This window comes from Coregonus lavaretus, assembly GCF_964263955.1.
Source record: "Coregonus lavaretus genome assembly, chromosome: 20".
NCBI classification, from domain to species: Eukaryota; Metazoa; Chordata; class Actinopteri; order Salmoniformes; family Salmonidae; genus Coregonus; species Coregonus lavaretus.
This window is the reverse complement of record NC_140007.1, coordinates 22577227-22604720: the sequence shown is the minus strand read 5'-3', so window position 1 is coordinate 22604720 and position 27494 is coordinate 22577227. Positions and strand designations below refer to the sequence as shown.

The following is a 27494-nucleotide window of genomic DNA, read 5'->3' as shown; positions in this document are numbered from 1 at the left end:
GCACAAATTGAAATGAATGTACAAGATCTTATCACTGCCACTGGATAGAATACTTAAGCAATCCGTTTCTACAATGCAGCCTCTGACGCCAGCCTAAAAGATGGGAATCTAATAATTCTGTGTTCAACCCACGTTGAAGTCGTACACCTTTCAAGTCGTAAGTCTTTTAAGTGCTTGTCACTGTTTGTGTGTGTGTGTGCAAAGTGTACTTGCATGCGCACACACACACCACATTGAAGTAACCTGTTCCAGTGTATGAAATTAGTTTTGAAAAGTTAAGAGTCCTTCACTCAGTCTGCATCATAGTACGTCAAATGGGTCCTTAGAGCTGAGAATAGAGCAGCTCTTTTTCAGGAGTCGTCAAGGACACATTAATTTAAGACATACTTAAGACTACTCCTCAACCGCTGTCACTGAAAGCCCCCTCTGAGTTGTCACCGTGGTCCCTTGATTTGTCTAGTCTGGAGCCATTCCAGCTGCAAAACCAAATCAATACATCAATCTAATCAGCCAATCTGCCGTTAGGCACTGCTCCACTGAATAGGCCTCTCTCTCTCTCTCTCTCTCTCTCTCTCTCTCTCTCTCTCTCTCTCTCTCTCTCTCTCTCTCTCTCAGAAATGGAAACCTCAGGCTTACTTGACTCAAGGAGTTGTGAAATTCCAATCAGCACAAAGGGGCCTAATATTCAATCTAATTGTGCCTTATCCCTGTCTCTGAAAGCTATTTCTCAAGAGCTCCTCATGAACACAACGATAGCTTTTCTTGTTAGGCTTTGTTCATTTTCTCTCTTTTTGACATCAAACTGTTGGGACAAACTTGATGCCCTTCTCTTGTGTTCATTATTAACAGTTTTGAGGTGCGATCAAACTGTATTTGAATAGGTTCTGTAACCTTTGATCATCAACATTAATCAAAATCTAGAAGGAAGAAAATGGTGTAGATGAGCAATACAGTAATCCTCTTCATATTGCACAGTGATTATGTTAGAATAGATGTTTTAACTTACTGTAGCAAATTATTGTGAAGCACAGGCAAGACTTCAGGGTTGGGGTAGATTCAGCTTTAAGTTCAGGAAATGAACTGTAAGTTGCGCAGGAATTTTCAATTCAACTGAATTGACCACAACACTACATTACGGAAAATGTCCAAACATCTTGACAGCTGTTCACCCAATAAGTGTCAAGGTGACCGCTTTGTTGTCATTTGAATCCCAGATTGCCCCTAGTGTTGTTCTGTATTCAATGTCTTTGTTCGCATGACCCTTAATCAAAACAACTGTTATTATAGGGTTATCATAGGGTTATCCAAGGGACTTTAAAAAAGTATGTGCTACATTATGGTGATATTGTTTACATGCAAGTCTCAGCCAGCACATTTAAGATACTGGACACTGTGTATCACAGGGCGCTTAGATTTATAACGAATGCAAGACCACTCACCCATCACTGTGATCTATATGACATGGTGAAGTGGCCCTCCCTTCCTACACGAATGCTGAAGCACTGGTACATCTTTGTGTACAAAGCAGTGCTTGGACTATTGCTTACTTACCTGTCCTCCTCACTAATAAGGTAATCACTAATTGATTTTAAAAAAAATGGTTTGATAAAATAAAAAATAAAAAAGGTATAATCTTCGTAAATTATATCATCGGTAGGACTGGTGGAGTTATGTAGCACATGCAACTAACAAAAACATATGGAAATGTTTGCTCTACACAAAATTACAACCAAATAATTGCAGCATTACCGCAAAAATGGAAGAGGAAAGTGGAAGGGGGAAAAAGTAAGGAACTTGTCTGTCGGCCTTGCATTAAAAAACATAATTGGTTAAAGAAAACTTTGATAAATAAAAAAGTGTACCAGTTTCATTTAAGGACCAAAGGATTGACAGCCGTCCCATATAGATTGCAAAATAGTTGGGAAGAGATTTTTTACGTACCGATTCCATGGCATAGTGTTTATGAACTGATACGCAAAACGACGTCGGATTCAAAACTTCAAAATTTTCAATTTAAATTACTATATAAAATTCTTGCTACCAATAGAATGTTATTTATATGGGGGATACAATCTTCCCAGCTATGCAGCTTTTGCTGCGAAGAGACCAAATCATTAGATCATTTGTTTTGGTACTGTCCATTTGTAGCTTGTTTTTGGAATGGAATGGCTAAAGGACTGCAATATTTACCTGGAGTTAACCCTGCAGATAGCATTACTGGGTGATCTGATAAGTCATAGTCAATCGATCAATAATATAATAATACTTTTAGCAAAAAAAAATATTTTCAATTTACAATCTGTAGACACAATGTGAATAGAAAGGTTCAGAACTTTTGTAAAATATCACAGTACAGTTGAAAAATATATGGCAAATCCAATATGGATGGTGTTAAGAGATAGATGGGTGGTGTTGAATGGAGTTGAAGGATGGGACTAATAACAACTAACAACAACTAATAACAACAAGATAACTAATAATGTAAGCATACTGTGTCCATAATAATTATATAGGTTGAGAGCTTTTGTGAAAGAGCACAGGTAGAAAGATATGGCATATAGAAGCAAACTGGATGGACATCATGAAAATGATCAGAGAGGTTGAGGGTAGAGGAAGTTCAGGAGTAAAAACAAACAAAATATAATTATTGTAAAATTGACTGTGTCCATAAAATTTATATAGTATGTATAAGCTGGAAGTAGAGGCCTACGCATTGTTGTTCACTAGTTTACTCCAATTAGGGAAGGGGTAGTGGGGTTGGAAAGTAATAAAGGTAAAACAAATTTTTAAAGGACATGTGTATGTGTATTTGTATGGTTATGTACAGTGGGGAAAAAAAGTATTTAGTCAGCCACCAATTGTGCAAGTTCTCCCACTTAAAAAGATGAGAGAGGCCTGTAATTTTCATCATAGGTACACGTCAACTATGACAGACAAAATGAGATTTTTTTTCTCCAGAAAATCACTATTGAAGGATTTTTTATGAATTTATTTGCAAATTATGGTGGAAAATAAGTATTTGGTCAATAACAAAAGTTTCTCAATACATATTTGCAAATTATGGTGGAAAATAAGTATTTGGTCAATAACAAAAGTTTCTCAATACTTTGTTATATACCCTTTGTTTGCAATGACACAGGTCAAACGTTTTCTGTAAGTCTTCACAAGGTTTTCACATACTGTTGCTGGTATTTTGGCCCATTCCTCCATGCAGATCTCCTCTAGAGCAGTGATGTTTTGGGGCTGTCGCTGGGCAACACGGACTTTCAACTACCTCCAAAGATTTTCTATGGGGTTGAGATCTGGAGACTGGCTAGGCCACTCCAGGACCTTGAAATGCTTCTTACGAAGCCACTCCTTCGTTGCCCGGGCGGTGTGTTTGGGATCATTGTCATGCTGAAAGACCCTGCCACGTTTCATATTCAATGCCCTTGCTGATGGAAGGAGGTTTTCACTCAGAATCTCACGATACATGGCCCCATTCATTCTTTCCTTTACACGGATCAGTCGTCCTGGCCCCTTTCCAGAAAAACAGCCCCAAAGCATGATGTTTCCACCCCCATGCTTCACAGTAGGTATGGTGTTCTTTGGATGCAACTCAGCATTCTTTGTCCTCCAAACACGAGTTGAGTTGAGTTTTTACCAAAAAGTTATATTTTGGTTTCATCTGACCATATGACATTCTCCCAATCCTCTTCTGGATCATCCAAATACACTCTAGCAAACTTCAGACGGGCCTGGACATGTACTGGCTTAAGCAGGGGGACACGTCTGGCACTGCAGGATTTGAGTCCCTGGCGGCGTAGTGTGTTACTGATGGTAGGCTTTGTTACTTTGGTCCCAGCTCTCTGCAGGTCATTCACTAGGTCCCCCCGTGTGGTTCTGGGATTTTTGCTCACCGTTCTTGTGATCATTTTGACCCCACGGGGTGAGATCTTGCGTGGAGCCCCAGATCGAGGGAGATTATCAGTGGTCTTGTATGTCTTCCATTTCCTAATAATTGCTCCCACAGTTGATTTCTTCAAACCAAGCTGCTTACCTATAGCAGATTCAGTCTTCCCAGCCTGGTGCAGGTCTATAATTTTGTTTCTGGTGTCCTTTGACAGCTCTTTGGTCTTGGCCATAGTGGAGTTTGGAGTGTGACTGTTTGAGGTTGTGGACAGGTGTCTTTTATACTGATAACAAGTTCAAACAGGTGCCATTAATACAGGTAACGAGTGGAGGACAGAGGAGCCTCTTAAAGAAGAAGTTACAGGTCTGTGAGAGACAGAAATCTTGCTTGTTTGTAGGTGACCAGATACTTATTTTCCACCATAATTTGCAAATAAATTCATTAAAAATCCTACAATGTGATTTTCTGGATTTTTTTTTTCTCATTTTGTTTGTCATAGTTGACGTGTACCTATGATGAAAATTACAGGCCTCTCTCATCTTTTTAAGTGGGAGAACTTGCACAATTGGTGGCTGACTAAATACTTTTTCCCCCCACTGTATGTGTATATATATATTTGCGAGAGAAAAAAAAACATATGGGGGATTGGAAGTGATGCAGACAATTACATTGATGGAAGTTACAATCTATCTGCAATATTAAAGCTGATCTACCCCCTAAAAAATTAAGAAAATAAAAATAAGGTAATCACAAAGTTATAGTGTCCGTTCTCAGCTGCTGCAATCTTTCACAGTTCCTAAGGCCAGGACTGAAATGGGAAAAATAAATCAAATGTTCATATAATGCTCCTTGGTCTTGGTACGAGCTGCAAAATACTTTAAACTGAAGGAGAGGGTATTGCTTGCTGAGTTTAAAGCTCTGATAGAGGAAAATGTTGTTGACCGTTGTGATTGTTTTTAATGTATTGTATTGTGCTCTTGTGTTGTATTTACACGCTGACTACTTCCTGTTGAACTCTTGCCAGGTCCCCCTCGAAAAAGAGATTTCTAACCTCAAGGGTCTTTTCCTGGTTAAATAAAGGTTAATAAAAAAAATAGGGTTATCATTACATTAGATAGGCTATAGGCTTCATCCCCATGTCGCGTTTGAAAATCACTGTGATTGGTTTAGGAATAGTTTACAATTCTTGTCCCAGGGCCTCCGATTTGGGATTATTATTGAGCAGGGAGGTCTGGACGCTTTTGAGGTGTCGCTGGAAAAGAAAGGAAAATGATGACAGTATTTACAGCCATTGATTTTGGTCTCATCCCATGTTTAAATTGAGCAAGGCGTGAAAGGAATTTAATGAAAATGAATTATGGTTGCAAATGAGTAATGTCTCTCACTGATTACATCCCACATCTATTATATTCAGTGTTGTTTGGAGCGACAAGCACAGGGCCTTGTGTCGTTTGTTTTAATTTGGAATTTGCCACAAATTTGCCTTGTCTTGGGTTGTGATTGCAATTTGATCATGATGAAAGTGTGTGATTATGCTATCTGACTGTATGGATCACATGCATAATGAACCAGAACTGGGCAACCTTCAAGGAAACACGAGAGTTGGGCAACAGGGCATGCTGTGTTTGTGGCACTAGGGCTTGTGCAGTCTAATAAAAGGATAGTTGTGAACATGATCATACACAGTAGGACCTACGAGATATGAAAATGTTCGGAATGAAAGTCGTTCTTTAGGTGTCCCTAACTTTCAAATTCAATTGAAAACCGCTTAAAACATTGATAGAGAACGTTTATTGCGCATTTGTGTTTTCTAATAATTTAGCCAAATACTATACATATATGATGTGTTTGTGGCACATGTAAGCTACATTTGCATTTAATACATGTCCCGGATTGACCTGTCAGTCTGTAACTCTGAGGATTGTATATTTTCTTCATATTTAAGGTGTTCTGTGTCTGGTAACCTGTTCCAGTTTGCCTGTGCTTTTGTGTGCTTACAATATGTAGGCCACACTTGTGAATGTTTTACTTTATGTAATATTTCCAGGCATGATGATGAGCTCACTCATACACGTAGAAGGCTCATTCTGTACAGGCTAGTGGACTTTCCCTACAGTTCTCTTGACAACTTATCCATTTAATGCTCTTGCTTTTCCAGGTGGAAGCTGAATGACTCCTTCATTGTACCTAGATCAGGGTCACGCTATGCCCTCACCGGGGGCAACCTACGAATCAGCCATCTGAATAAAGAGGAGGACGTCGGGATCTACCAGTGTCTGGCAACCAACTCTTTCGGCACCATCGTCAGCAGAGAAGCTAGTCTACATATAGCTTGTGAGTTTTCCTCTTAATACAGTAAAGGTTTAAATGGAATATTTCTCAGTCCAAGGAAAAAGGCAGTGGATTCTATCACAAAGCATCAGTCATTAGCAAACCATGATTATGTCACTCAGTTGATCCTTTAATCCAGCTTAAGCAGTGGCTTGGGACATCTGTGTCATAGGAGATGCAACTAGGGCTGTGGCGGTCATGAAATTGTGTCAGCCGGTGACTGTCATGCAAATAACTGCCGGTTTTACGGTAAATTACCGTTAATTAACATAAGTAAGTTTAGCATCTCCGGGCTTTCAGGCATAGCCTACAAGCCACTGATGCGGACCTTTGGAACATATTCATTTAAAAAATGTGAATAAATCCATTTAATATAGCCTACACCTTCACAATAAATCCATTATTTATTTTAGGCAGGTCTGAAGAAACGTGATATGAAGAAAATGTAGCCTATTTCAGAAGAAGAGAAAAGCATATTCTGAGTCATCCTTATGTTAAGCCGTGATCTGGCTGTGCCGTATGGCTGTGGGCTACACTAGTTCATTTAGCAGACAAGATTTGCTTATAATTCCTGTGGCATTATTTTATATTATTTTATAGTAAGAAGAATACAATTCCACATAGCTGAATAAAATAGAAAGGCTATTTTCCCCAAATTATTTCCAAGGGAGTGCGCACATGCGGCTATTCTGTGTTGAGCGGTTAACAAAGTGTTAATTTGAAACAGGTCGTCCTATATGCTTAATTTACAGTTATTTATGCAACGTTAGTTGTGATACAAACCTTAGGCTATATGTTTTGATTTCTAATACATTCTAAGGCTGCATGATGTGACTCTAGTGATGATCTTTTTTAAAGTCGCATGAAAGGCATGAGCTCTGCTCTGTTTCTTGCGCTGGCTGCACACACTTCATCTGTCTCTCATTCACAATTTGACAAGCACTTAATAATATTCTCATAGCCTACTAATATATGTGTGGAATTTTTATTTATTTAGAATGGCCCACAAAAACAACATGTCATCCATAGCCTGCACTCTAATAGCGAATGGAGGTTACATGCGGTTACGTTTTTAATATGCCAGGTAAGCTACATTGGTTGTAAAACGGATGAATGTGTTTAATTTTAAGAATTTAGTAATAAATATAGCAGCACGAGAAATCTGGGATCCTTTTTTAAATAGTGTCTAGTCAAAACTCTGTTTTCACACGCGATTGCACAATGACTGGGCTTATAAGAACACATGTTTCACAAGGCTCCGTAGGCTATGGGCTCTCCAACCATGTTCCAGGGGTCCTAGGCTATAGGCTACACTTAGAGTTATTTGGCCACTTTAGTTGTGATACAAACCTTATCAAAACATATAGGCCTATGGGCTACATGATGCATGTTACTATGATTTGTTTCTTGCCTTAGACTGCACACGCTGGGCATCATTCACAAGTGATAATATTCTCACCCATCAGACTATTCTCAATTTAATCTTGTCTTTACATATACTAAATAATATATGTGTGACATTTGTTTTGATTTAGAATGGGCCATTATCATGCACATGTCAGAACAGGGGCAGGGGGAAAAAATACATGTCATTCTTATGCACTTGAATAGCGAATGGAGGAAGCTTTTCCCGCAGTTCATTTTCATGCCAGTCAGTTAGGCTACTCCGGTTGTAAAGCGAAGCAATGTGCTCAATATTAGGAAAGTTGCTAAATAAATATAGTCTATAGAAAACTGATCCTCCTCTTTTTAATGGAGGCCATCAAACCTCTGTTTTCTCACGCAATTGCATAGCATAGCCTGTAGAAATATAGGGCAACATGGGCTTATAGGAACACTTATTAAATGACATGTATCAACCAGCTATAAGGAGCTGGCTCTTGCTGTGCAACAGGTTATCCTATTCCGCTCAAACTCTGAATGCCTGGGCAATCATGAAGTGTTTGTTTTGATTTTCGATTGCATTTGCATTGATGTCAGAGTAATTAGAGGAACAATAGAGCACTGAGTACCAGGCCATTGGCGACTGGTTAGCAAGTTTGGTAGTCTACTAATGACCATCAGCGGCATCAGAGCGCAGTTTTGGAGAAGCCGAGTTACTGTGACTCAATGGTCACGTGGAATTTGACTGCGGTCATGACTCATGACTGCCGGTGTGGAGGTAATACGGTCATCGTAACAGCCCTAAATGCAACAGCTCTACCAAAGAGTAGGTCTGGGATCAAGAGGGTGTGATTGTCGGGGGCCTTGACAGAAGCTATATAACTGATCTTTTACAGTCTTCATCTATCACATTTTATAATACTCAAGTCTTCAGAATCTCTGATGGCAAGGTAAACTCAGGGCCTCGGCTCTGATGGGCATACCATCTAAAATGACAGCGTGGACCTCTGAGAACAGATGGTGCATCCAGATTGAATTCTGACGTCTGTTTCCTGCTAGCAGACCTAGGGATGATCCTTGTGAGAGCACCCTAGGTATTTAGCTGGCTTCTAATGGGTGCATTTGAGTCACGAGTCCCCACAAAGCAGTATATCACATTCAAATGGATCCCACTGCTGACACCAAATGTCTACACCAGGCAGTGTATCATATTCATATTTCCTACCAATTTTCGAGGTCTGACATGCACTGTATGTCATTGTGATTGGTCTTATCCATTGCCTGGCTCTGACCTGGGACCTGTGGCTTTTGTCAACTGACAAGGACAAGTATCTGCTGTGATGTGTCATCCATCTTATTTATTGCTCTTGGTATAACTTAATTAATCCTGCGGAATGATTGAACGGTGCCGGGTCAGGGGAATAATTAATTCGGGAGAAGCCTTTTTGAAAGTCTGTATCATGTCATTTGTAAGAGACTTGGACAAGACCAGAAGTGCCTGGAGTGCTTTTTTGGCCCTCTCAGTGCTCAAAAGGCTTTGAGGCTTTGTTTTTTTATTATTTAATGTTTATAAAATAGGATGTAATGTCACAAAGATGTAACATATACTGAACAAAAATATAAACGCAACATGCAACAATTTCAAAGATTTCACTGAGTTCATATACAGTTCATATAAAGATATCAGTCAATTTAAATAAATAAATTAAGCCCTAATCTACACTCTTACAAAAGGGTTCCAAAAGTGTTCTTTGGCTATCCCCATAGGTGAACCCTTTTTGGTTCCAGGTAGAACTATTTTGGGTTCCATGTAGAACCCTCTGTGTAAAGGGTTCTACCTGGAACCAAAATGGTTCTACTGGGAACCAAAACGTTTTCTTCAAAGGGTTCTCCTATGGGGACAGCCGAAGAACCCTTTTAAGTTCTAGATAGCACCTTTTTTCTAAGAGTGTATGGATTTCACATGCCTGGGAATAAAAAGGTAGGCGTGTGGATTAGAAAACCAGTCGGTATCTGGTGTGACCACCATTTGCTTCATGCAGCGCGACACATCTCCTTCGCGTAGAGTTGATCAGGCTGTTAATTTTGGCCTGTGGAATGTTGTCCCACTCCTCTTCAATGGCTGTGCGAAGTTGCTGGATGTTGCCGGGAACTGGAACACGCTGTCGTACACGTCGATCCAGAGCATCCCAAACATGCTCAATGGGTGGTGACATGTCTGGTGAGTATGCAGGCCATGGAAGAACTGGGACATTTTCAGTTTCCAGGAATTGTGTACAGATCCTTGCGACATGAGCGCATTATCATGCTGAAACATGAGGTGATGGCGGCAGATGAATGGCACGACAATCTGTGACCAACAGATGCATATCTGTATTCCCAGTCATGTCAAATCCATAGATTAGGGCCTAATGAATTTATTTCAATTGACTGATTTCCATATATGAACTGTAACTCAGTAAAATCTTTGAAATTGTTGCATGTTGTGTTTATATTTTTGTTCAGTATAATACAATTGCTCAGAGAAAGAGATTTTGTTTAACAAGTAATACTTTTTCTCAATATTTGAATGATTTATCTTATACAGTCATTTTTGCTCATCTTTAACAAAGGTGTCAATCATTTTGGAACCCACTGTAGATGTTGCACATGATGCAGTTGGACCATGAAAAGCATTGGTTTAAAATATTAATTTGCAGGCACATAAGCTCTTGAAGTTGGTCTTTTAATTGGTATTTTGCTTGCTCAGCGTTACCAAGATTACATTTTTAAATGTGTTCCCTATCTAGTAAGATATCCATGTATAATATATAATATATAGGGTGGCAGGTAGCCTAGGCATTAGAGCGTTGGGCCAGTAACCGAAAGGTTACTAGTTCTACATCCATAGCCGACAAGGTGAAAAATCTGTTAATGTGCCCTTAAGCAAGGCACTTAACCCTAATTGCTCCAGGGCTGCTGGACAATGGTGACCCTGGCCATGACCCCACTCTCTGAGTGTGTCTTAGGGGAGTTGGGATATGCAAACACATTTCCAATTCACACTATGTGTATTAATACACACTTGTACATGTGTGAAATAGGACAAATATATATATTATTATAAAAATATAGGCACAAAGAGTGAATGTGTTACGGATGCATGGCAGCCCTTCATCCACCACTATCCTGTGGGCTGAGCCATGTAAGCTGTGGACTATCTTTCACCATCTAATATGAGCTTAAAATGTCAAAACTTTTAAAGGTTGATGATTCCACTGACAATACTGTGGTGAAATTTTTTTAAAGCCTCTGCTCGTCTGTTGTGTCCACTGGAATAATCTCACTCGTTATAGGGGCAGATTTAATTCTGTAATCTCTTTGGGATTTTTATAATTGAAAGGCTCTTGACTCTGCTGTGGTAAGATATAACATTACGCTACAGATTGTAACTGCCATATTACAGGAATATCCTTTTAATATGTACCCAAGATGCAATGTTGTTTTCAGATCATCGCTAGGGTTTAGCTCTGTGCTTAATTATTGAATGGTGAAATAACTGTATTTAAGAAACTGCACAGGATGCAATTATCTTGTATCTTAGGTGCTTCAGATTTCATATCACTTCTTTAGTTCTGCCTCACAATTGCACATAATTAGCATATTTGTTTTCCAGTGTCTGTCTGACATTACAATCCTATCTATTTCACAAGTAGATCTGATTTCTATCTCTTGTTTTTAACAAACACCTTCCTTCATTTCTATCAAGTCCCTTTTATAACTTCCACACATTCGCCTCAGGTGAAAATTACATCCTTATTTGGTTTTATAGCAATCAGAGAGTGGGGACATGAACAGCACTCACAGTCTTGGCCTGTTCAAAATATATCAGGGCTCTAGCTACCTGCATTTCAAACATATATATATTTTTTAACAGCAATTTATCACACAATGCTAGAGAGCAATTGTAAAGAGTTTCTCACTGAACGTTTTTGATGTCATAGTGTAAATCTCTCAAACTCAACTCTGGACCTCAAAGTCAGTTCCACAGCATTTTTTCTAATCAGAGACTGATTTAGACCTGGGACACCAGGTGGGTGCAATTAATTATCAGGTTGACCAGAAAACCAGCAGGCTCTTGACCTCGTAGGGTAAGAGTTGATTATCCCTGGTGTAAAGTGTCTCAGACTTGTAATATCTCACTGCAAAATTGTGTGTTGCTCACTTTTTGAATGAGCAGAACATAGAGCATTGAGGAGATGGGAACAGTATCATATCATATAAACTATACAAAGCGGTATAACATTTACATTTTAGGGTATGAAAGTGGTTTGAGTGGTACTTTCTACAGTAATATGACTCAATATTAAATAACTGTGAAGGACAAGCCATGGCTGTTGGTTAGTGCTCTCGTTCACATCACAACAAAAAACCTGCTCACATTCTCTTTTGATACAATCTCCTCTAATTCATTGCATTAAGTCACAATGGGGCAAACCAAAATGCTAATTCACATCCAATTTCACGGACCTGAAAGCACTCAAAATAACTTGAATTAGGCCATGAAAAAGCACACAGAAGTATATCTTTGATAGGCTTGACAAAATAATCCAGGGGTTGCAGAACAGTTTGGTTTGTCAGGCACGGCTGGCTTTAGTGTGTCCAGCTCATTTGCGTTTCACACTATGAGAATATTGATCGTTTATTTACTTCAGATGTTGTAATTCACAATGGTGTAGTAATGTTGGTAGGTGCTATTGGGAAATACTGCTCATATACAGTGGCTTGCGAAACTATTCACCCCCCCCCCCCCCCCCCCCCCCCTTGGCATTTTTCCTATTTTGTTCCCTGAAATTCAAATGGAATTTTTGGGGGTTTGTATAATTTGATTTACACAACATACCTACCACTTTGAAGATGCACAATATTTTTTGGGGTGAAACAAAGAAGAAATAAGACAACAAAACTGAGAACTTGAGCGTGCATAACTATTCACCCCCCAAAGTCAATACTTTATAGAGCCACCTTTTGCAGCAATTACAGCTGCAAGTCTCTTGGGGTATGTCTCTATACGCTTGGCACATCTAGCCACTGGGATTTTTGCCCATTCTTCAAGGCAAAACTGGTCCAGCTCCTTCAAGTTGGATGGGTTCCGCTGGTGTACAGCAATCTTTAAGTTTCTCAATTGGATTGAGGTCTGGGCTTCGACTAGGCCATTCCAAGACATTTAAATGTTTCCCCTTAAACCACTCGAGTGTTGCTTTAGCAGTATGCTTAGGGTCATTGTCCTGCTGGAAGGTGAACCTCCGTCCCAGTCTCAAATCTCTGGAAGACTGAAACAGGTTTCCCTCAAGAATTTTCCTGTATTTAGCGCCATCCATCATTCCTTCAATTCTGACCAGTTTCCCAGTCCCTGCCGATGAAAAACATCCCCACAGTATGATGCTGCCACCACCATGCTTCACTGTAGGGATGCTGTTCTCGGGGTGATGAGAGGTGTTGGGCTTGCGCCAGACATAGCGTTTTCTTTGATGGCCAAAAAGCTAAATTTTAGTCTCATCTGACCAGAGTACCTTCTTCCATATGTTTGGGGAGTCTCCCACATGCCTTTTGGTGAACACCAAACGTGTTTGCTTATTTTTTTATTTAAGCAATGGCTTTTTTCTGGCCAGTCTTCCGTAAAGCCCAGCTCTGTGGAGTGTACTGCTTAAAGTGGTCCTATGGACAGATACTCCAATCTCCGCTGTGGAGCTTTGCAGCTCCTTCAGGGTTATCTTTGGTCTCTTTTTTGCCTCTCTGATTAATGCCCTCCTTGCCTGGTCCGTGAGTTTTGGTGGGCGGCCCTCTCTTAGCAGGTTTGTTGTGGTGCCATATTCTTTCATTTACATTTTACATTTTAGTCATTTAGCAGACGCTCTTATCCAGAGCGACTTACAGTTAGTGAGTTTTCAATTTTTTAATAATGGATTTAATGGTGCTCCGTACGATGTTCAAAGTATCAGATGTTTTTTTATAACCCAACCCTGATCTGTACTCCACAACTTTGTTCCTGACCTGTTTGGAGAGCTCCTTGGCCTTCATGGTGCCGCTTGCTTGGTGGTGCCCCTTGCTTAGTGGTGTTGCAGACTGGGGCCTTTCAGAACAGGTGTATATATACTGAGATCATGTGACACTTAGATTGCACACAGGTTGACTTTATTTAACTAATTATGTGACTTCTGAAGGTAATTGGTTGCACCAGATCTTATTTAGGGGCTTCATAGCAAAGGGGCTGAATACATATGCACACACCACTTTTCCGTTATTTATTCTTTTGAATTTCTTTAAAGAAGTAATTTTTTTCATTTTACTTCACCAATTTGGACTATTTTGTGTATGTCAATTACATGAAATCCAAATAAAAATCCATTTAATTTACAGGTTGTAATGCAACAAAATAGGAAAAACGCCAAGGGGGATGAATACTTTTGCAAGGCACTGTACAGTATGCACCTAGTTTCAGTGATTCTTTGTAAAATAAATATTTATTTTAATACTCACTTTGAGAAAGTTATATTTTAAGCGTTAATATTTTTTGTAATTATATACTGTGTTCAGTTAGTTCTTAAACCTTGTTAGTTCTGAATACACAGGACATGTTGTTATAAATCAGGGATAGGGAAAGGGATAGGGAAAGATAACTTTGATGATAGCAATGACTTTCTTTAACAAAGTAATTTCAGTGGCCTCTTAAGATTTGGTTGTTTTTCAAATCCACCTAATCATGCCTCTCAAATGCTGAATACTTGTGCACCTGTTTAAAAATAGAAACACACGTTGTTTTAATTGGACAGCCTAAACAATGTAAATGTCTAAATGTATGTTGACAGGTTAAAGAATATGGGAAATAAGAAAAACAGGCCTTTATAACAAAGTTATCCCATAGCCTTGAGGACATTCATTACTGTACCTGACCTCGCTATACTTTTAATAAATCAGTGGGCTCTGTTATTCCCAATTTACACTGCTTCCTAAAGCAGAACTAATCACCCATGTTATTCAAGACTTAGAATCGATCTAGAAGTGTTTCTCATAAATCTTGCTTAGGTGGGGCACAGATGTCCCTGAAGCATCATCCAGACATGCTGACATAGCCCTCCAATATTATACAGACTTCTCAAATGAATCAGTTAATTGAGGCAGTATTCTCATTAAGTTCATGTAATCATGGGGAATTAGTATTCTTTCTATTTACATTCTCTCTTGATTATGGCACTATAGGTTACATTGGTTTGCTATTTTGCAGTATAGGTTCTTAGAAATCTACAAGAGCAACAACAGCAGAGCAGGTTGTCAACAAGTAATTGGTTGCCATACACATGCTATTTCAATCTCAAAGCCGTTTAATTGTTGCTGGACCGTGTGCAATGAGGAACGCAATGAATGAAACACAGAAAGTGATAACAATACATAGTTTCAATTAAAATCACTCATGTGTGACTTATACTTGAGGAAGGGCTTTCCGCATGCCGGAGGTGCTTGGGATTGAACAGTTCTGTAAGTACACGGGCAGAAATTGTTGTCTCTCAAAGTTGTCCAAAGGTGTCGGATACTGCCATTTAACCCAATAAGGTAGAGGCTCAATATATTACATAGGAGCTAGAATAATAAATTATTATATATTAATATAATAATATAGTAAAATTAGTGTTCCAAAATATTAAATTGTAGTCGTTAGAATAATCAATGACTCACTGTTAAAAGGGAGTATTAGACAAAAATACATGACCTGTGTTTGGGGCTATATCAAATTGTATAATGTCAAGTCACTGCATGGAGTTCCACACTACCGATGATCGATTAACTACTATGTCAATAATGGGTTAGATAATGGCAATAATGGCTATTGCCATTGCTTCATAAATTCAGTAGAATACTGCTTGATCATTTTGGCTTATTCCCTTTGTCTTTCTGAAACAGACTTGGAGAATTTCAAGACACAGAGTCGAAGTCCAGTGAGGGTTCGTGAGGGCCAAGGAGTGGTCCTACTATGTGGCCCACCACCCCACTCTGGAGGTAAGAAAGCCTTTGCGAAACACCTAATGACTGTGAAAGGACCAACTGAAAACTTGTTTAAGTGGCAAACTATTTCCATAAGTCATATGTAGGCCTACAATAAATCAATAAATAGCATGGGTATTAAATGAATGCTGGTGGGATGATGATCGGTGCTTGGCTGGCAATTATCAAATAAAAAGTATCTTGCTCTTCCATATCTCATCAATATAACCTACCCTGTCCACTTTATCAGCGAACTGTTGTCTAGAGGGCATGCGCCAAAACCAGATTGGGCAAGTATGCAATTTATCCCAAAACCATTGTTTGAAAAATGCAATGGAAACACATTGAACTCTTGCTTTTTATTCGGTACATGGAAATGTAAGTGCAAAAGTGCTTTTTATGTGCACTACGTCATCACGCACAACTTTTATCCGCAACAAGTCAGTCTGATGGAAACACAGCTCCGGTGGGAAAATGCGCAAATGCAGATTTTAGAATATTTGCGTTAAAATTTTTCGGCAATTGGATGGAAACAGCTACTGAAATACATGGGATATAATCAGAAAATAAACAATTACACACAATTTAGATAAGAAGACAGAAGTTGGGTATGGGGGATTTATTTTATCTCTAAGTCCTGGCCTGTGGAACATAGAGGAGGTGGGTGCTGCAGGTGGTTCTGCCTGTCACTTGTCCTCAACAAGCAAGTAACCAGTCACGGAAGGGGGACTTGTAGAGAGAGATTGCAAAATCCAGGCACAGCTGCTCTCTTTGCTCTTCAAGTGTTTGCAGTGCCAGTGTCTCCAGTGCATCCATGTACCTCACATATGCAGTGCCCAGGATGATGCGGCAAGCACACATTTGGATGTGCTCAAGCTGGTCTGAGAGGAATTGGGATAGTAAACTATTCCAAGCTGTGCAGGCAACTGTTGTCTTACAGTCAGAAAATACACTATCTTCTTATTTTAGTATTTACAATCTATGCACTTCTGGATCAATTAATACATTTTCTGACTGATTACAATTTACATTTGGTGTCTTGAGGTTTCTTATGGCCTATTTTAACATAATAAATGCATTCATTTTGCAATGTATTATTTATTATGGAATATTTACACAATTTAAATATCAACAGTCAAAATGTCAGACATGGCCATTCTAGTAATTATAGAATTCCGGCGCTCAGAGGGTTAATGATTAACTAGAAATGCCTCGAGAAGGCTTTGGGATTTGAGTGTGGCCAAGACCCAAGATGCTATACAGAGTTAAAGAGAAATCACGGTGGCACTCTTTTTCTTTTTTTCAGAGCCTGTGCATTAGGGTGCCTGCCTGTCTGCACTCATGTCCTCTACTGCTCTCTGAGTGTCTATCTGGATGTCTGTGTTCAGACCCAGACCTAATGCACCTGACCTCCTTTTCCTAATGGAACTAGACCTTTTAGATTTACTCAAGGATGAAATCACTTGTTCTCCTGACACAAATCAAGGTAGCTAGCAAGCTACACACATGGCTTGCAGATTTTATCCTCTATCAAATATGATATACCTGTATGAAACAATGCCATATACAGTTGTGGCCAAATATACTGGCACCCTTGCATTTATTATTGGCACCCTGGAGCTAGTACTTTTGTTACATACACAGCCTTTAGCCAAAATAAATGCCAACAAATGCTTTTTGTAGCCATCAATGAGCTTGCTGCACCTTTCTACACTTCAACAGCAAACTGCTCTAATTATTCAGTGTTTGAGGGGTGCCACCCACCAACTGCTGTTTTCAGATCTTGCCATAGGTTTTGGATATGATTTAGATCTGGACTCTTCGCTGGCCACACTAGAACAGTCCAGTGAGTCTTCTTCAACCATTTCTGGTTGCTTTTTGATGTGCGTTTGGGATCATTGTCCTGATGGAAGACCCACAACCTTCAATGGAGACCCAGTTTTTGGACACTGGGTTAATCTGCTGATTTCATGATGCCTTGCACACATTCAAGGCCCCTAATACCAGAGGCAGCAAAGCAACCCCACAGCATACTCAAACCTCCCGATGTTTGATTGTAGGGAGGGTGTTTTTTTAATTGAATGCTTAATTTGGGTTTGTGAACTGTATTGCCAAAGAGCTCTAATTTAGTTTCATTGCTCAACAGAACATTTCCCCAGGATTTAAGCTTGTTTAGGTGGGTTTTTGAGAAGTTCAATAGGCTTTCTTGTGTGTCCTTCAGCAGGGTGGTCTTCCTATGTTTACCAACGACCAAAGGAAGCATTCAAAGAAAATAACCCCTACCCTACAATCAAACATGGGGGAGGTTCAATAATGCTGTGGGGTTGCTTTGCTGGCTCTGGTACAGGGGGCCTTGAACGTGTGCAAGACATCATGAAATCACCAGATTATCAAGGTGTTTTGGTGTGCAATGTTCAACCCAGTATCCAACAACTAAGTCTCTGTTATCGAACCTCCCCCATAACCTTCAACTGAGTCTCAGTTGTTGGACACTGGGTTGAACATTGCACTCCAAAATGCCTTGATAATCTGCTGATTTCATGATGTCTTGCACACGTTCAAGGCCCCCAGTGCCAGCAAAAGCAACCATTGGTAAACATAGGAAGACCCCCCTGCTGAAGGAGACACAAGAAAGCCTGATTGAACTAAAATTAGTATGATATATTATGTTTTGTATAGTTACATACAGTGGGGAAAAAAAGTATTTTTGAGAAAAAAAATTCCAGAAAATCACATTGTAGGATTGTTAATGAATTTATTTGCAAATTATGGTGGAAAATAAGTATTTGGTCACCTACAAACAAGCAAGATTTCTGGCTCTCACAGACCTGTAACTTCTTCTTTAAGAGGCTCCTCTGTCCTCCACTCGTTACATGTATTAATGGCACCTGTTTGAACTTGTTATCAGTATAAAAGACACCTGTCCACAACCTCAAACAGTCACACTCCAAACTCCACTATGGCCAAGACCAAAGAGCTGTCAAAGGACACCAGAAACAAAATTGTAGACCTGCACCAGGCTGGGAAGACTGAATCTGCAATAGGTAAGCAGCTTGGTTTGAAGAAATCAACTGTGGGAGCAATTATTAGGAAATGGAAGACATACAAGACCACTGATAATCTCCCTCGATCTGGGGCTCCACGCAAGATCTCACCCCGTGGGGTCAAAATGATCACAAGAACGGTGAGCAAAAATCCCAGAACCACACGGGGGGACCTAGTGAATGACCTGCAGAGAGCTGGGACCAAAGTAACAAAGCCTACCATCAGTAACACACTACGCCACCAGGGACTCAAATCCTGCAGTGCCAGACGTGTCCCCCTGCTTAAGCCAGTACATGTCCAGGCCCGTCTGAAGTTTGCTAGAGTGCATTTGGATGATCCAGAAGAGGATTGGGAGAATGTCATATGGTCAGATGAAACCAAAATATAACTTTTTGGTAAAAACTCAACTCGTCGTGTTTGGAGGACAAAGAATGATGAGTTGCATCCAAAGAACACCATACCTACTGTGAAGCATGGGGGTGGAAACATCATGCTTTGGGGCTGTTTTTCTGCAAAGGGACCAGGACAACTGATCCGTGTAAAGGAAAGAATGAATGGGGCCATGTATCGTGAGATTCTGAGTGAAAACCTCCTTCCATCAGCAAGGGCATTGAATATGAAACGTGGCTGGGTCTTTCAGCATGACAATGATCCCAAACACACCGCCGGGCAACGAAGGAGTGGCTTCGTAAGAAGCATTTCAAGGTCCTGGAGTGGCCTAGCCAGTCTCCAGATCTCAACCCCATAGAAAATCTTTGGAGGGAGTTGAAAGTCCGTGTTGCCCAGTGACAGCCCCAAAACATCACTGCTCTAGAGGAGATCTGCATGGAGGAATGGGCCAAAATACCAGCAACAGTGTGTGAAAACCTTGTGAAGACTTACAGAAAACGTTTGACCTGTGTCATTGCCAACAAAGGGTATATAACAAAGTATTGAGAAACTTTTGTTATTGACCAAATACTTATTTTCCACCATAATTTGCAAATAAATTCATTAAAAATCTTACAATGTGATTTTCTGGAGAGAAAAAATCTTGTTTTGTCTGTCGTAGTTGACGTGTACCTATGATGAAAATTACAGGCCTCTCATCTTTTTAAGTAGGAGAACTTGCACAATTGGTGGCTGACTAAATAGTTCGAATCTCATCATGGACAACTTTAGCATTTTAGCTAATTAGCAACTTTTCAACTACTTACAACTTTTTAGCTACTTTGCAACTACTTAGCATGTTAGCTAACCCTCCCCCTAACCCTAACCTTAACCCTTTAGCTAACCCTTCACCTAACCCTAACCTTAACCCAAATCTCTAACCCTAACCCCTAGCCTAGCTAACGTTAGCCAGCTAGCTAACATTAGCCGCCTAGCAACCTAGCTAGAATTCGTAACGTTCATACGTTTTGCAAATACTTAACATATAGTACGTTTTTAAAATTCGTAACATATTCTAAGTTTTTCAAATTTGTAACATATAATACGATTTGTAATTCGTAACATATCATACGAAATGGGTGATGGACATCCACAAATTAATACAAACCATACGAAACGTAACATATCATACTAAAAGGAGTGTCTTGGATAAAAAATAATACGAAATGCTCTGAGACCAGGTTGTGGCCAAAGGCTGTGCAACCAAGTACTAGCAGTACCTGCAGTTTAATATTTATCCATCCTCAAACCATCAAAAGGAAATTGAAGCCGCTTTTCATAATACATCAGCTAAATGGAACCACAAAGGAAACCCTGTCAATCCATGTCAGTCCATGGTGCATTATTGACTAACCACAGAAGTTCTGGAGTGACTCAGCACACTGCTCCTGCTTTAACTAGTCAATTAGTAACCTTTTAGTTCCTCTTATTCCTGTTTGTCACCCCCTCGCACGTTTGGATAATGTTGTTTCAAAAAACAAACATAAAAAATGCATAGACTTGTCAGGATGAGCACTGAATGTATTATTAATAGGTGAAGAAGATTGTACGCCTGTATCTCTGCAGCAGATGTATCAAACCTTGATGCTACAAGTCATGAATACCAAGGTGATGCTCAAAGGGGGCCCTATACTACAAATGTGTATTTATCTATTCAACATAAGCAGTGTACTGGGTACCTAGCTACATACCTACATTAAATGTGTAGGCCTACTGTAATAGTATTGGGATGCAATCATAAGCACTACATAAAAAGTTAATCAATACTAATGTGCTTATGGCAACAGTTGTAGGAACCGAATACATGGGATGTAATATAAACAATGCAATTGTTCATTGATGAATGTAAATGCAATAATTACATACTTTAACTTTGGCCATACTTACATACCACTCTCCAAATAATAGTCAAGCAATCACTAGATTGGAACTCGTCTCTGTAAATCACAGGAGGCTGCTGAGGGGAGAACGGCTCATAATAATGTCTGGAACGGAGCAAATGGAATGGCATCAAACACATGGAAATTATGTGTTTGATGTATTTGATACCATTCCACTCATTCATTTAATGAGAGCACAGCTCATTTCACAATTATTCCCAATACTACACTGCAGAGTAATCTATTAAACAGGCTTTACCAACAGGAATGATTGCTTTTGGGACAGGGAAACAACTTGGTCCAGAGCAATCTATCCTGAGGGATATACTACGACGCTAGCTAGATCTACTCAGGACTCAAAAAGCCACACACTGCAGCCCTTCAGGACCTATGAAGAACATTGACTCAGTGGAGGCTCCTCAGAGGAGGAAGGGGAGGATCAGACTACTCAGTGAATTTCATACAAATAAAAATAGTGAAACATTAAAAAAAGGATACTTTTTTAGATAAAACTATATCAAATATATTCTCATGTCACCAAATAACTGATTAAAACACAATGTTTTGCAATGACAACAGCACTCTGTCGGGTAGCACCATGGTGTAGCCAGAGAACAGCTATTTTCCGTCATCCTCTGGGTACATTGACTTCAATGCAAAACCTAGGAAGCTCATGGTTCTCAACCCCTTCCATAGACTTACACAGTAATTATGACGACTTCCGGAGGACATCCTCCAACCTATCAAAGCTCTTGCAGTGTGAACTGACATGTTGTCCATCCAATCAAAGGATCATAGAATAAATCTAGTGCTATAAGCATAAGCTACAGCTAGCTAGCACTGCAGTGCATGAAATGTGGTTGACCCAGAGAGAGAAAGACAATAGTTGAACAGTTTTGAACAAATTAATTTCTTCACAAATCATCAAGTGATAGATTTTAAACAAATTGAACACCATGCCATGATTAGATAGTGAGAAAAAAACCACATATACAGTGAGGGAAAAAAGTATTTGATCCCCTGCTGATTATGTACGTTTGCCCACTGACAAAGAAATGATCAGTCTATAATTTTAATGGTAGGTTTATTTGAACAGTGAGAGACAGAATAACAACAAAAAAATCCAGAAAAACGCATGTCAAAAATGTTATAAATTGATTTGCATTTTAATGAGGGAAATAAGTATTTGACCCCTCTGCAAAACATTACTTAGTACTTGGTGGCAAAACCCTTGTTGGCAATCACAGAGGTCAGAGGTTTCTTGTAGTTATTATTATATTATTAAGTTTCTTGTACTTAGCCACCAGGTTTGCACACATCTCAGGAGGGATTTTGTCCCACTCCTCTTTGCAGATCTTCTCCAAGTCATTAAGGTTTCGGGGCTGATGTTTGGCAACTCGAACCTTCAGCTCCCTCCACAGATTTTCTATGGGATTAAGGTCTGGAGACTGGCTAGGCCACTCCAGGACCTTAATGTTATTCTTCTTGAGTCACTCCTTTGTTGCCTTGGCCGTGTGTTTTGGGTGATTGTCATGCTGGAATACCCATCCACGACCCATTTTCAATGCCGTGGCTGAGGGAAGGAGGTTCTCACCCAAGATTTGACAGTACATGGCCCCGTCCATCGTCTCTTTGATGCGGTGAAGTTGTCCTGTCCCCTTAGCAGAAAAACACCCCCAAAGCATAATGTTTCCACCTCCATGTTTGACGGTGGGGATGGTGTTCTTGGTGTCATAGGCAGCATTCCTCCTCCTCCAAACACGAGTTGAGTTGATGCCAAAGAGCTCGATTTTGGTCTCATCTGACCACCACTTTCACGCAGTTCTCCTCTGAATCATTCAGATGTTCATTGGCAAACTTCAGACAGGCATGTATATGTGCTTTCTTGAGCAGGGGGACCTTGCGGCCGCTGCAGGATTTCAGTCCTTCACGGCGTAGTGTGTTACCAATTGTTTTCTTGGTGACTATGGTCCCAGCTGCCTTGAGATCATTGACAAGATCCTCCTGTGTAGTTCTGGGCTGATTCCTCACCGTTCTCATGATCATTGCAACTCCACGAGGTGAGATCTTGCATGGAGCCCCAGGCCGAGGGAGATTGACAGTTATTTTGTGTTTCTTCCATTTGCGAATAATCACACCAACTGTTGTCACCTTCTCACCAAGCTGCTTGGCGAAGGTCTTGTAGCCCATTCCAGCCTTGTGTAGGTCTACAATCTTGTCCCTGACATCCTTGGAGAGCTCTTTGGTCTTGGCCATGGTGGAGAGTTTGGAATCTGATTGATTGCTTCTGTGGACAGGTGTCTTTTATACAGGTAACAAGCTGAGATTAGGAGCACTCCCTTTAAGAGTGTGCTCCTAATCTCAGCTCGTTACCAGTATAAAAGACACCTGGGAGCCAGAAATCTTTCTGATTGAGAGGGGGTCAAATACTTATTTCCCTCATTAAAATGCAAATCAATTTATAACATTTTTGACATGCGTTTTTCTGGATTTTTTTGTTGTTATTCTGTCTCTCACTGTTCAAATAAACCTACCATTAAAATTATAGAAAGATCATTTCTTTGTCAGTGGGCAAACGCACAAAGTCAGCAGGGGATCAAATACTTTTTTCACTCACTGTATATAACGTTTTGGAATATAACTCTTCATATATTTATACCTCCCCCCTCTTTCCACAGAGCTCACCTTCACCTGGATCTTTAATGAGTACCCATCCTTTGTGATGCAAGACACTCGTCGCTTCGTATCTCAAAAGACGGGTAACCTGTACATTGCCATGGTGGAGCCATCAGACGTGGGCAACTACACCTGTGTGGTGACCAACACAGTCACCAAAAGTAGCATTCAAGGCCCCCCCACCCCTTTAGTGCTACGTATCGATGGTAGGGCTCTCAACCTGTACCACTGGTGTACATTACACATTCTGTATCATTACACGATTTCCAAACAGTAACATCATCATTTTTTACATTATTGTGTTCTTCAGTGAAGAGGTTTGTAAATAAATAACATAAGCGAACAAACCACAAATACACTTTCCAATATTACAGCTCACCCACCTGAACTGGAATGCCTCATTTTGAATGATTTGTTAATTATATGTGTATTATGTGTATTACCTGTTTGTTGATACTCCTTTAGGTGTAATGGGTGAATATGAGCCAAAGATTGAAATCCAGCTTCCCGACATCATACCTGTGGCCAAGAGTTCCACTGTCAAACTGGAGTGTTTTGCACTGGGAAAGTAAGTCCTAATCTGTATCACTCTAGAATAACAGATTTAAGATCATAACGTAAACTCACTTCACAGTAGAGCTGGGTCGATAAACTGAAAATTACAGACACCGACATTGCCTTCCTCTTATCAAAACAATTTTGCTTACATCGGTTATTTTCAGTGATTAGGCTACACAACGTTCCTGCAGATTTTTTGGGTTCTAAAACCATTATTTGGTCAACGGTAGTGTTCATTAACCTGCTTCCAGCAATTTTGACATAGCCTAAAAAAATACCAGAAGGCCTATGCTAGCAATTGTTGCTTGATGCCCTATTACTGGTTAGCTTGCAAAGTAAACAGTTTATATTCTTGATCGGCAGATTTTTGGAGCTGCATATTTACTAATGGAAATCCTCTCTACAATTTGACGATTGCGCTGCACCCTGTTCAGCAATCTGCTATCTCACTTGACCTGTGTTGATTAACAGTTTTCCAAGTCATCAGTCTCAAGTCAAGTCTTGAGGCTCCAAGTGCAAGTCAAGTCTAAAGTTATTTTATTTTCTATCAAGACGAGTCTCAAGTCAACAAATTTGTGACTTGAATAATCTATGTTTTGTGACTCGAATCCACACCTCTGCCTATAGGCCTACCAATGGAATGTTTTTGTAGGACATTACATTTACTGTTAGATCAATTACATGGCTATCTAGCAAGAATATCATATTTAGAGTTAGCAATCTAGCTAATGTGTTTTTAGTTCCCACTTCCTCAGGTGATGAAGTATATAGCATATACGTAGGCTATAGTCCATAGGTTATAGAAGATCCAGGCAAATTCATCTCTAAATAGCCCAAACGAAATCTGATCATTCTGGATACTATTTTGACATGTTGCACATTAAAATATCAATCATGGATTCCCTGAACATGTTAGATGAAATAGCTAAGTTCTTTCCTGCATTACTTCTTAATGACACTGGAAAAAGTTAGTCTAGAGCACTGCCACTAATGGAAAGTAACTGTGCATAAAAAAAACATATTTATTGTTATTGAGCAAAATATCATGATATTACTTTTTTGTCCATATCACCCAGCTCTACTCCGAAGCTTGAAATGACTCCACTTGTGTTGTGGAATTGCTAGGTTTTTCTTGGTACAACTTGGTAGTACGTTGTCAAGTGGGCAGTCACGTGTGTTTGTGAGGCAGAGGACCCTGGTTCGACCCATTGTACGAACAGTGTACCCAGATGGGGAGGAAGCTATACTGCTAAGCAGACACGCTGTGGTCCATCACACTAGTCATGAAACAAAATTAACAAGATGTTAAGCCTTGAGCACACTGTGTGATATGATTTATAGAGCAGTGTTTATTTAATTGACAAGACAGCATTGGACAGGGAAGAGTTAATTTGCTGGCTGGTTTCTCCTCTCAAAGACCAGCCCCTCCTTCCTCAATTTGCTGTAATATCAGCGAATCACATTCCATATTATCCTTCCAGCCAATTAACTATTTTCAGTCCAACTGGCCGGTTAAATAAACCCATTTACAAAAACAGAAACATTCACTTGAAAAGTGCTATTCAGGTTTTTACATTGCATTCTCTATTATTGTGTGTAACTAGCCCAGTTCCCACCATTAGCTGGAGAAGAGTGGATGGGGTAGCAGTTGGCCGAAAGGTGGACGTGAACAAGGCCAGCGGAGTGCTCGAGATCCCCTACTTCCAGCAGGAAGATGCAGGCCTGTATGAATGTGTTGCCGAAAACTCCAAAGGGAGGAACTCGGCTAAAGGAAAGCTCTCTTTCTACGGTGGGTAAGAGTTACTGGGGGTTTTGTGTAGAGTTGTGAAGAAAAACAACTGGGGAAAAAAACAATGGAGCCACTTCATTTGGTATACCATGATGGAGTCACAACTTAATTTCCCTTCTCTTTCAGAAACCATCTTTTCTTAAGAGGTTTTTTATGAACATTCTGGTGCAGCAAGGCTGAGTTCCCACTTTCTCAGAGATTTGTAAAATATTAGACTCATCCTATCCTCTTACCTACTACTGTTGTAGATCATGAGGTAGCAAATAGCGTCCACAATGTCATGATGTTGCACAATTGTTCCAGTCATATTACAGTATATATCTGTAAAGAATTAACTGAAAAAGTAATTAATTATCCGTATTATGTAAAATAGCTTGATGAAAAAAGTTAGCAAATAGTTTTAGGTAAAATGTCTTCTCCTGTTATATTTGTTGTGAATCTGTAACGGACATGAGTCGGTCATGGTCACGTGATGAGGTAGCCCCGCCTACGAACTTCAAAACCAGTGTCTGCCCTCGGCCCAAGAGGGAATTTCCTCTTGGTCTAATGGTCTAAGATGTTGGTTGCTCCCGTGGGAGACCCGGGTGCATATCCCGCATGTTACAAATGTTCAACACTTTTTTTCTTTACTGGCTATATAACTGCATCATATAGTGGAATGAGGTTGTAAATTAAGGTTTTATCAATATTTCATTCTTGACAAGCTGTGCCAGAGGCTAAAGAGAGGCTGTAGTGTCCTTAGAGATTTATATATCCCTTCAAGGCCAGGTGATTCTTCCGCACTCAGACTGGACTTATGGCCCATTTACTGAGAAAGCTTTTAATGGCCACTCTGAAGGTTTTACAGTATTTCTACCTATTATTTTATTGTTTATGCATTACTGAAGGATCCCCACTGTAGCGTGTGATTTTGGACGGAGTCAGGCGCAGGAGCGTAAATCACAGAATAAATGGTTTATTCGGCAATACAGCGGTAAGCAGCAATGCGTAAAACACTCCAGTGCACTGTTGAAAACAAGGCGCACGGGTGAATATCCCAGCGATACAAAATACAATATAGCTCCACCGAGCTATAGTGACCTCCACAATAAATAATCACACACAACGACATAGGGGGCAGAGGAGGGAGTAGTAACCTATTCGGAACCTTGTTTACTCTCCTCAGGACTTTGAACGGCCCCACAAACCGCAGGCTCAGCTTCCGGCAGGGCAGGCGGAGGGGCAGATTCCAGGTCAAGAGCCAGACCCGATCTCCCAGTACAAAGACCGGGGCCTCACTGCGGTGGCGGTCAGCGTTGGCCTTCTGGCGACGCACGGCGCGCTGGAGGTGGACGTGGGCAGCGTTCCACGTCTCCTCCGCACGCCGGAACCAATCATCCACAGCAGGAGCTTCGGTCTGGCTCTGATGCCACGGTGCCAGGACCGGCTGATAACCTAAAACACATTGAAATGGAGATAGGTTAGTGGAGGAGTGGCGGAGAGAGTTCTGGGC

At 40.2% G+C, this 27494-nt stretch overlaps 1 protein-coding gene across 1 annotated transcript in view; it reads left to right on the top strand.

Annotated features, from left to right (window-relative positions):
- Positions 1–27494, top strand: part of cntn3a.1 (contactin 3a, tandem duplicate 1) — a gene marked incomplete at both ends in the record, with an annotated part of 90129 nt that overhangs the window by 14639 nt on the left and 47996 nt on the right. The window contains 5 exons of the mRNA XM_084184167.1: positions 6051–6226; positions 15545–15640; positions 23658–23861; positions 24121–24223; positions 25818–26002. Coding sequence (XP_084040293.1) covers positions 6051–6226; positions 15545–15640; positions 23658–23861; positions 24121–24223; positions 25818–26002 — 764 coding nt within the window. The remainder of the gene's footprint in view (positions 1–6050; positions 6227–15544; positions 15641–23657; positions 23862–24120; positions 24224–25817; positions 26003–27494) is intronic.